Source organism: Camellia sinensis, chromosome 11 (genome assembly GCF_055761805.1).
Source record: "Camellia sinensis isolate YWXY chromosome 11, ASM5576180v1, whole genome shotgun sequence".
Taxonomy (NCBI): Eukaryota; Viridiplantae; Streptophyta; class Magnoliopsida; order Ericales; family Theaceae; genus Camellia; species Camellia sinensis.
Window position 1 is genome coordinate 145,575,849 of NC_138971.1, and position 11,693 is coordinate 145,587,541.

An 11,693-nucleotide genomic window follows, 5' to 3' on the forward strand; every position below is an offset into this window, starting at 1 on the left:
AATTTGAAGCGCACCCTTAAATGTTTTTAAAAAATTTGTTGGATATTTCATTTTTTAAGATATCTTACTCTTATACCCCCACCCTTTTCCTCCCTATGCCCCCCACCCCCTCCCCTTCCTTCCCTATCACCCGCCGACCCCTCCCTTACCTCGATGTCCCCCACTCTCTACCTTTCGTTCCTCTCAAATCCTAATCCTAACCCCACTACCCACCATTGCAAGAGAAAGAGTGGCGAGGAGAAATGGATCCCCTCACATCATTTGGGTATTCTTGAGACCATCCTATTCACCACACCTCTCTCTCTCCACAATTTGATTGGTGAACCCATTACTATACTATCAAATGACTAACAGTGGGTGGGATCTGCTAAGATTACAATACGAGTGGCTGTTATGGAGCTTCTAGCTAGGAGGTATCTTATGGAGCCACCTTTTCCAAACACAGGTCAATTAGAGTTCACAGTGCAATTTGGAACTACCCAAATTTCAGAATAGTCTTATGGTCCATAAAGCAATTTCTTACCTGCTACCTTTAGTAGTTGTATTTCTTCTAACTTCATTGTAGTTCTTTAGATCAACAAAAATAACAGAAAAAAGAGTAACCCAATGCACGAAACTCCCGCCATTGTGAGATATTGGAAGAGTTTGATGTACGCAGTCTTTTGAAGCAATAACAGGAAAAAAGAGGTGAACACACGATCGCAAATGGTCTTGCTGCCAATAATAAACATTAAAAATCATTCTGTTATTCCAATTTGCCATGTAGCTGCTTCAACATAAGCCCTTAACAGCTGGGAATGTTCAACAAAATTGCTACAGATTTTCAATGTTTAGTATAACCTCCACTGGCTAAACATGTCTATAAAGCTTATTTCCATATTAAAAATACCATAACATTTCTCACTCGAGCAAATTAAGTTGCCACTTCAACCTAATATGAAATTTTTTTAATCTACTAAAAATAAAATACATGGAAAGATGTCAACTTATTCAGAATTAACTGAAGCAAAGGCTGATGTAATTTACTTGGTTCGTGGATCACTGCTTTCTAAGGAAACGCCATGAGGATCTTCTCTCACCAGCAAGGCCAGAACATTGAGTGAACCCCATGCTTTGGTGACATTACTGCTTGAATTCCCTAAGGTTACTGCAAAAACAGCATCGAAACCACCAGCTCCGGGAACTCCAGCCAATAAAACTCCTTCCATATTCATAGTAGCGTCCAAAAGCTCAGTTTGTGATTCAGGTTCTATCTGCGAATTTTTAAAGAAAAAGATGCAGTAAAAAAAATGGTGGAAGAGCGACTCTGAAATGGAAGCTCTGTTCAGATTTTGGTTTGTGGAGGAAAAACGAAAGGGAACGGAATGAAGTAGAAGCTATTTTTTTCCCCTTCCCATTTCTTTCTCTCAACAAATCTTTCAACAAATCCAAGATCCAAACACAGCATAAATAAGTGATTTGACAGTTGACACACTGAATATTGAATTAACAACTTTCACCAACGAACATCATAGCAAAATGAGGTATTCCCATGGATGCGACATTGAAAGGTGACTATCTCGTAAAAGAGTTGAACTTGTTTGACATATATTTTAGTATCTATCCAATTTGAAGTTATAAAGGGACAAATAAGGCATTTATATTGCAGCAATAAAACAAATTAATAAAGAGGACGAAAGGAAATATATGTTCAATCTTTTTTAGTAATAAAAAGAAAGGAATTTATATACACACAAAATATAATATCATATGCATATACATACATAGAGAGAGAGAGAGAGAGAGAGAGAGAGAGAGAGAGAGGAGACAAGCATTATAGTAAAGAGAACCTACCGGTATGCCTGCAGCTTCACCCATCAGGCGCATGTGACACCTGATCTGAAGCATTGTATCTCTAGCTCCTAACAATGCTTTAACAATTTCTACTTCACTTGGTTCACTAGTTCGCTCCACCCACTGTTTATGCAAACAGAGTTTATAAGATCATCTAGAATATTATAGATGAATTCAGCACAGTTGAAAGAATTCATCAAACGGGAGACTCAAACCCAAGGGCGCACACAGTTAACGCAATGGGAGACAGTAGCCAAAACTACAACATAGAGAAAAGGGTCCAAGCAACCCAATTCAATCATTTCGAATAAGGGGCCAATCTATCAAGTGGAGACAAGAAAACAATGAACCAGAAGAATTCTCTTCAAATTGACAGGACAGCCAGCCTGCCAAAGAGCTGGCCTCCTTATTATGAATGCGAGTAGTTTTGAAATACTGGATGTGATGAATAATGCTCCTACATATGTATAAATGTGTTTGAACAAACATACAAATAATGCAATGTGCAATTTTATTTTAATGGAAAAAGTACAGCAACCAAATAATGAGCAAATACTCAATTGTTAATTGCAATAGATTTTCTTATCGTGCACAAAAATAATCAAACCCATCAAAAGATTGGTTCAGACATCCAACTGGCCAAATTTTTGACGATGAAAATATGGAAATCCTCTTTAATTAACTGGCTGTCTAGATGACTTATCAAAAGAGAGAAGAAAAAAGGCTGTCCAGATCCTTTTTCCATTAATATTCTTGTCTTAAAAAAATTTAATCTGTGACAACATCAGCAAAATTTCATATACCTCCACCTCTTTAGTGGGTACTTGTATAACAAGTTTCGAATTTACCTTTTCTGACCTATGCATGCTGCAGTTGTCGATAGTGGATTTATATGAATCCCAATGTTCTTTTGCCATTGTGCTTAACATATTGAGTTGGATTTCAAGTGCTGAATTTGCCTCTGATAACTTTCTCCAAGTTTCAAGGGCCTTCTGAGGCTTAGATTTTTGCCACTTCTTGACGGCACCCACCATTGATACTGTGGATGATCCTCCAGCTCCTGGTTCTCCTAGTAACTGCATATGCATCACAATCACTAATAGCAACTAATAAAGAAACTGTGTTCCCATGGTTTCCAGGGAACATAAAAAAGCTCTTACCAAGCGTACATTTTTTCAAAAAATGGAAAAAATAAAAAGTTGTATAGCAAATAAAGAATGTTGGTTAAGTCAAAGTCTTATATGTTTCACGTCTGGCCAAGTGGGGTCCTAATGAGAAAGTTGCTCTGATTAACAACATATGTTAGGCAAGGGAAGTTGCATTTTGTCATCTCAGTGCCATATAACATATCCAAGTCTGCCAATGAGCATGGATATGAATATGTATAGCAAGTATGGTAAATGTCAATGATGTACTCACAAGATTCATCAACGGAGGCAACGAAAATTTAGTCTGCTCATGGTCCCATTTTCCATTCAGGACATCACCGATGACTTCCTCTATTGCTTTTCCTTTGACTGCATCCTGCAACTCCATATCAGGAAAACTTATAAACAACAAATTTTAGTGAAAATCTGTAAGAAAATATAAGGTAGTGTTTGGTAGAGTTTTAGAATTATGATTTGAGAATAGAGTTGTATTTTGAGTTTGTGAGTTTTGGAATTATGATTTGAAAAGAGAAAATTTGTTTGGTTATGAGTTTTGAAAAGAATTTTGAATGAGAAAAGTTGTTTGGTTATGAGTTTTGAAAAGAATTTTCAAAACTTAATTGAAAAACTTATAACTCATAACCAAACACACAACTAAAAAATCTATTAAAAATTATATTCAAAACTAATAACCAAACTTTTTTTAAAATTCAATTCAAAAAATAATTTGTTATTTTGGTCTAAAAAAATAATTTCTATATTTAAAAAAAAATCAAAAATAAATATACTTTTTTTTTTTTTTTTTTTCAAATAACAGGTGGCGATTGGCAATTGCAAAAAAGAAAAAGAAAAAGAAAAAGAAAAAGAAAAAGAAAAAGAAGAAGAGTACTGTTCCGGTCAACCGGCTGGATATCCGGGAGGATGTCCGGGCGGACGACTAGGTAGACCAAAAATTCAAAAATTGTCTGCTTTACCAAACATGTTTTCAAAATGTATTTTGAAATCATGATTTGAAAACTCAAACCAAACATAGCATTAGAATGTAAGGGTAGAATTAATTTTAGAACACTCTACCAAACACAGCCTAAGATTTGGGGACGATGATATCATTCTTCTACATATACATAAATTTCTTCATCTAATTTATGTCAAAAATAAGATAGACGGGCATTTTATGAATTCCTTCATCAAAGCTTTGTATCAACTACCATTAATCTGGCGCCAAGAGGCTTGCAGCCATAATTCAAAGCAACCCAGTTGAGTTAACTATGATTTTGTTTTCTTAATATGATTCATTCCTTCAGGGAGGGAGACATAGGGGGAGGAGTAAGAGATAGCATAGTAGGTTGTGACATTAGAAAATTGGACTGTTAAGTGTGAAACCCTAGAATCAAGTCTAGGGATATTCATGTAAATAAAGCCAAAATGTCAAGTCTGTCCTCAATCCCCTGCCAACACCCTGAAATCCTGAATTGACAAGAGCACAATTAGGTTATTGCCTTCTCAAGGGAAGAGGTCAGTGACTAATGATTAAATTCAGAAAATAAAAGTCTATTCGGAAAATCAATCTGCCATTTTTGTAAAAATCAGCAGCCTTACTGCACTATGCATGCCGGTACGAAAAATATTGACAATATTTACAAAGATAATATATAGCATTCCTTAAACATGCCTACATGGCCTAGAGACTTACAAGCTGCCTAGAGACTTACAAGCTACCACATGAACTGGCCTAAACAAGCAGCTCTCATTGCAATGTGGTTCAACAAAAGGGTACTAGCAAAAACTCATTCTTGCATAACTTTGTAACCTTCTTCTTACTTGTTCTCTAGTCTCGCCCATCATGAGCACAGTCACAGAGTTGATATTCGATAATTTGAATATTTTCAAGATATCTTTTGATTATTGATGAATTATGATTTATGCCTCCGTGGAACACTAATGATGTCTTACCTGTGCTTTAATGCACAGTTGTGTTAATACCACATTAAAAATTAAATATTTCATGTTACAAAATTTTTTATTTGAAGGTAAGTTATTTGGGTGGCCTTAAGAATTTATCTGCTCATATATTTTTCATAGTTTCTCCAATGAGTTTTAGACCCGTTCTTCATCTATTTGAAATCTGTTGTATACCTATTTCATTAGTTAACATTTTTTTTCCCTTTTTTTCATTTTTTATATCTTCGAATTCTCAATCCTCTCCTATTTATATCTAAGGCTGGGATCTCTGATTACATCTTGTAAAAATCGTTGTTGTTATTGCGATTCTGTGTCAGTTCTACTTTGATAGTTAGGATAAGAAATTCTGATGCTCCCTGCAAAGCAGTTCAAAAAGTCTTCTAAAATATGGGAGAGGGACAACATAATGATTAAAAAGAATAATATCTGGACTATGCATATTATGTACACACACACACACACACACACACATATATATATATATATAGAGAGAGAGAGAGAGACCTGAGCAGAAGAAATCACTTCTGGTGAAAAGCGGGCATAACGTTGACTCCCATAAACTGCAGAACTAACATCAAACCCACTGCCAACTTTCCCTTGTGCAATGCAGTGAGCCGTTTGAGCTATCACATGCACCACATCAAGATCCACAGAATTCTCCTTTTCCTGGTGTTGTTCTTCAGAAAATGAGGGAAGATTAACAGCTCTAAGGTAATGAAGTAAAGCAGCAACTACTGCAGTTGTCATAGCTGCAGATGATCCCAATCCAGTTTTTGCAACTTCAGGCTTGCGGTTTTCTCCCTTTACTTCAGTGTTGAAAGTAATTGATGTAAATGGTGGAAGGGAAGCTAATGATTCAGGTGACAATGGGAGTCCACGTGCTTCAATCTACAAGGATGAAAACACAAGGTACAACAAATTGACATATGGGTCTTTAATCATCAGGTGGCAAAGAGAATTCAGATGAAACATGTTCTTAGGAGGGCTTGAAAATCCATGATGATCATAAATGGGAACTATCATCAAGCCTGATATGTTTATAAAGCATGTGAACTTTTCCTGAAGAAATAAAAGAAAAAACACTTTCAGGTGCTCTGCCACATACTAGTTGTATTTATATGCAGTTCTTTCGACCAATGTAATCGGGACAATCCCATCCCATGAGATTTTTAGCCATTTTTGAGATATGTGATGCCATCCCAAATACCAAAGGCATGCTGTAATTCATTTTCTTTCTGTCTTTCCTTCAACACCCCCCAGGGACCATGCCAAATTGATTTTATATTATTAACCCCGTTAACTAGCTTCCAAAGATGTAATGCAAAACAAATAACAGAGCTGGTACATTTATTCACAGAAAAATCACAAAAAAACAGCATCTGAAGCAAAAAACACAGGGTGTGTTTGGTTTGTGTTTTGAGATAAATTTTCAAAAAAAAATTTGGGGAGAAAGTTCAGAAATTTTTTTGGTTTGTTTGGTTGTATATTTTGAAAAAAGTTTTGGAGTTTGGGATGATTTGATATTTTGTTGTAGTTGAGTATATGTGTGTGAGAGAAAAAGTGGTTGAGAGAGAGAGGAGAGCGAAAAAGTGATTTTGAAATTTTTTAAAAAAAATTTCCAACCAAACAAAATTTTGGAAATTTTTTTTCAGAAATTGTGTTTTGAGAGTTAAACCAAACAAGGCCAAAATGTTTCCATGGTACAGAATGGAGTAGTGCAGTGTAATCACCGTGGTAGAAGTTTCCGTAGGAATTAAATTTTGGAAAAGAAACCACCGACCAGAATTCAGAGTTGTAGATATCTACTCAATGGCTGGTAAAAATGCTTAAAGGTTTTTACACGATAATTGTTGCAATACATGCTGGTTTTCAGCAACTGAATGCCAGAAACAATAAACTAAAATTTTTCATAAAAAGTAGAAAAATATGATAGGAAAAAAAGATAAGAAAATAAATACAACTAAAGATCAAATAAGTTAACAATTTTTAGAAGTATAATAGGAAGAATAGGATACCTGATTCCGATATGAATAGAAGTCATTGCAACCTAAGATTGTAATATCAAGACCTGCATTACTAATCCAGTTGAGATATTAGATTTTTTAATTGGTTAATTTTTATATAAGAAAGATGAAGAATCAAACATTACCTTGCAAAAGTAGTTTGTGTAATGTTTCCTTCTTATCCTTGTCAAATGTTGCATGGGCTGCTGCTACTGCATATTGCACTGCATATTCCACAAAGGGGTTCCTTGATTCACTGAGATTTGAAGCCAACAATAATAAGCATCAAAATAATTATTAAGATCAGAGAAACCATTCAAAATAATTGCCTTTTGGACAGAAGGACATACAAAGATAAATGGAAGCATTTGGTTACTATTAAATAAAACACAAATATAGCACAAACCAATAGAAACTTGCCTTGAAGAGACACACTGAAATGTTAAATCTTCTAGGGACAATTTGTAGGTAGTTTCTCTTGACATCTGAGGAGAAGTTAATTTCACTTCTGTCCATACCTGAAAAAGCATGAAGAAAACAATAATATCACAAATATTGAGCACAAAATATGAAGCTAGTAAGAGCATCCTCATCGAGCTCTTCAAAATCATTTTTTAGCTAATAAACTTCAAAATATCAGCTCCATCAAACTCGCTTGTAGCTCGTCAAAATTTTGGTTTGCTACAGTATCTCGCTACAATAAGCGAGGTACTGTTCATCGCTAAATTAGCATTATCGGATGTCCGCCCGGAAGTCTGGCCAGACGTCCGGCCTGTCAATCGGTCAACGGCAATTTTTATTTTTATTTTTTTTTAAGAATTGTTTGGCTAGTAACTTATCAATTTAATAAAAAAAGAAAGACTAACAAGCACAATAAGAAAATAATATTTTAATAATAATAAGTTAGAATAGACAGTTTGGTGCAGTAGATGCTGCTAAGAGGTGACTAGCTAAAATAGTAAAATAGCTTTAATTTGACTAAAAATTTGAAGAGGTTGGTGTGGATGTTGAGCATCCTCATCAAGCTCTTCAAAATCATTTTTTAGCTAATAAATTTCAAAAAATCAGCTCCATCAAACTCACTTGTAGCTCGTCAAAATTTATGTTTGTTGCAGTATCTTGCTACAACAAGCGAGGTATTGTGCATCACTAAATTAGTGTTATCGGATGTCCGTCTGGAAGTTCGGCCGGTCAACAGAAAATTTTTGTTTTTGTTTTTGTTTTTTTTCATTTTTTAAGAATTGTTTGGCTAGTAACTTATCAATTTAATAACAAAAGAAAGATTAACAAACACAATAAGAAAATAATATTTTAATAAGAATAAGTTAGAATAGAGAGTTTGATGTAGTAGGTGCTAAGAGCTGACTAGCTAAAATAGTGAAATAACTTTAATTTGACTAAAAATTTGAAGAGCTTGGTGTGGATGCTCTAAGGCAACAATTCATTTAATAAATGCTAAATGGTATCTACTAAAATGAATTTTTAAACCTTTTAGTGACATTTTGCATGTAGTTTCTCTTCATATCTGATGATAAGTTAATTTCACATCTGTCCATGCCAAAAAGGCCATGAAGACAATATAGCAATTACAAATACTAAAGGTTACAATAGAATAAAAATATCATGCTCAGTAAATATCCTAATAAAAATACTCCTCTTAGGAGCCAATACCGCAACAAATTTTTAATACTAAAAAGTACAAGCAGAATCAAGCAAGTAAGTGCCCAAATAAAATAAAATAACACAAACTGCAGTGAGAAATCATGGTTTGATCCTTAATATAACTTCTTACATGTGAGATATTTAAGGATCACATTGGCATTTTTCCCTAACATACTAAACAATGCACTTGGGAGTTACGAAGATCTCTGAATTTTCTCATGCTAATTGTTCCCATTTTAAGAAACTAGAACAGTACTTCTCATTTATTTTTGACATAGAAAAGGAAAAAAAGAAAATAATACTTCACCACAGTGTGCAATACTAGAATAGATTGCAGTTCAACTTAGGTTGCCTCCACAACAACTAGCCTTCAGAGAAATATCTACCAAATGGAGTTGTTTTGAATTTGCCTCATCAGCATGAATTTGCAAGAGATAAAAGAGCATATCGACAGAGACATAGATAACCTTGAAAGACAACAATTGTTCTTCAATTGCAGAAAGCAATCAACAGAGTACAAGCATAAAAATGCACCCAAATGTTAACTTCATCTCCTCAATTCGGTACAAGCGTCATTGCACCAAAAACATGCTCAGAATTGGGATAATGAATGAGACAACAAGAAACATAAAAACATAGACAAACCAACACTTAATCTGAAGAGTATATAAATTTTAAAGAATGATCATGCATCCATACCGAGCTGCCCGGTTTAATTTCCTCGTAAAGTGGCTTCACAATTGCGTAGAATCGAGCATTTGTACTGAGTACAATCCCCGCATTGGCCCTCTCCAAAACAAGATAACCCCCAGTCATCAAGACCTTTCCGGGAGCAGAAGCAACTCTATTTGAAAAACCAAAATACAAATCATTATACACTCCAATCTTTTAGCCAACCCAAATTTCAATAAGCATCTTTTGCTATACACATTAAAATTATACCTACATATATAGTATAAATATCACAAAAGCAATTGAAGAAATTCCTGAAATTTCTTAGATTAACTTACACTTCCATTGTTCTTTAATTCTCAATAGAGCTCGAAAGCCAATATTCAACTGAGACAAGTTGCAATCAACGTCAGCGAATTCACTTCTACCTACAAGAAAACTTCACCAAATGTAAAGAAAATAAAAGAAAAGCAAATAAATTAAAAATCTCAACTAAAAGCTAAAAATTCTCCACTTAACTACACACATATAGCTATGCATTTGACAGGGTTTAAAAAAAATATTTTCTTTTCTTTTCCCTCAGTTTCCCAGCAACCAAACAGAGGAAAACGAAAGCAAAACCAAAACGAAATCTTTGTACGGATTGGTTAGTGATGAATGCATCAATTCACTCTTTGTGAAGTTTATTATAAACTGGTAGAAACTACAATCCAATAATTTTCAAGCCAATCACTCATTGCTGACCTTTGATCACTAATCGATGTACTCAAATTTGCCCAAAATTTAGAGAACACATGGACATATCTTCCTATACATATATAAATTATATATATATATATATATAGAGAGAGAGAGAGAGAGAGAGAGAGAGAGAGAGAGGGGTTTCTTTCACCTGAAATGGGAATGAGGTTTTTTTAACAGTTGCCTAGTTCGACCAGCAGACTCTCAAACTCTTCGTCCAAGACGACGACCCGTTGAATGAAATGTTTCATTTGGACCATTTTAGGAGAGACCCACCAACCCACCTACCTAAAACCCGACCTTTTCCGGGTCGAAACCCATAAATTGTGCAACACGTGTTCGGATCTTCATTATATTTGATTGGACAAATTTCACTTGCTATTATGATTTAACTTTATATGCGAATTATCCTTGTCATTTGAGCTCATTTGGCAAAATTATAAATAAATTATTTATTAATTTATTAATTTATTTAAGTCATATTATTGATTTAACTTATATGCGAATTATCCTTGTCATTTGAGCTCATTTGGAAAAATTATAAATAAATTATTTATTAATTTATTAGTTTATTTAAGTCATATTATTTGCTTATTTTTTTATACGTCTTTTTGTAATAAGTAAAAAATAAGTGTATAAGCTAGATTGCACAATCTAGGTTTCTATCTGCTTAAACTGATCAAACCGAATCGATTTGTTGCACTTTTTACGAATGCGTGATGATAAGAGGATGAATATAAATTGATTTTTTTCAATCTACCTAATTTTGGATGGACGACGAATTGGAGATTCTAAGGCCGAAACTGAACCGCAAGTATTCTTACCAAATTCTATCTTTAAAATAGGGAGATTTGGTGATAGATCCCTCACTGTCTAATTTGTCTTTCAAAATGACAAGAATTATATAGATTATTTCAAAATCCCCTAATATTTTAAAATTTGTGTTCCTTTACTATACTATCCTTATATATATATATATATATATATCAGATCTGTAAACTCTCTCTCATTTCAATCTCTCTTTTCTCTGTCTAGCTCTCTTTACCATTGTTGCTCTCCATTAGCGCCACTGTTGCTCTCTATGGAACACTTCTTCCACTGTCTTTATCGCGATTGTCGCTTGTCACGTCTACGACCTCAAATTTGAGATCATTCACTATCGTCGTCCTCAGAAAATGACAATTTATGATGTGTGAACCTTAGACCTAACATCATTTACTCTCTCTCTCTCTCTCTCTATTTTCTTCTTCTTCTTCTTTTAATGTTTTTCTGTTTTTAAACTCTGTCTCTCTATCTCTCTTTCTTCTCCTCATGATGTTCTATTCTTCAAACAGTAAAATTTTACTCTGGTTCATGATGCGACATTCTCCTGTAAAGCCATTCTCGCAATGTGTTTCAAAGTAAAATTTTACTTTGAATTATAGTAAATTTTACTCTAATTTAGAGTAAAATTTTACTTTGAATCAGAATCAGAGTAAAATTTACTATGATTCAAAGTGAAATTTTATTATCGTTAAGCAGATAAGCATGTCCTTAACCAGAGTAAAAATTTACTGTTACAAAAAACAGAATGCATACTAAATGAACGAACAAGAGTCAAATTTTACTTTTAGATCTATGAACAAACAAATAAAAAAACTCTTAATTTTTCATTGCAATCTCTCGTTTCCTA

The 11,693-nt window shown here is 34.1% G+C and overlaps 1 protein-coding gene across 7 annotated transcripts; it reads right to left on the reverse strand.

Moving 5' to 3' along the window:
- Positions 1-724: 724 nt before the first annotated feature.
- On the reverse strand, positions 725-10,387 carry LOC145802936 (phosphomevalonate kinase, peroxisomal-like). 7 transcript variants are annotated; one of them, XM_082895836.1, is made up of 11 exons: positions 10,173-10,387; positions 9,619-9,708; positions 9,308-9,452; positions 7,367-7,464; positions 7,093-7,202; positions 6,959-7,011; positions 5,448-5,831; positions 3,253-3,357; positions 2,682-2,909; positions 1,834-1,956; positions 725-1,253 (listed from the first exon to the last, which is right to left on the reverse strand). In XM_082895836.1, the coding sequence occupies exons 2-11, from the start codon at positions 9,624-9,626 to the stop codon at positions 1,023-1,025; spliced, it is 1,485 nt and encodes a 494-aa protein (XP_082751962.1). In that variant the 5' UTR covers positions 9,627-9,708; positions 10,173-10,387; the 3' UTR covers positions 725-1,022. The 7 variants fall into 7 exon arrangements, with proteins under 7 accessions (XP_082751962.1, XP_082751963.1, XP_082751968.1 ...); XM_082895837.1 differs by having other exon boundaries at positions 9,619-9,719; positions 10,173-10,283; XM_082895842.1 differs by having other exon boundaries at positions 9,619-9,667; positions 10,173-10,255.
- Positions 10,388-11,693: the final 1,306 nt, after the last annotated feature.

Coding starts and splice junctions, on each gene's coding strand:
- LOC145802936 (XM_082895836.1), bottom strand. Junction 3,358..5,447: donor AAGTGATTTCTTCTGCTCAG/GTCTCTCTCTCT, acceptor ATGGAGTTGCAG/GATGCAGTCAAAGGAAAAGC. Junction 1,254..1,833: donor GTGAAGCTGCAGGCATACCG/GTAGGTTCTCTT, acceptor AAAAATTCGCAG/ATAGAACCTGAATCACAAAC.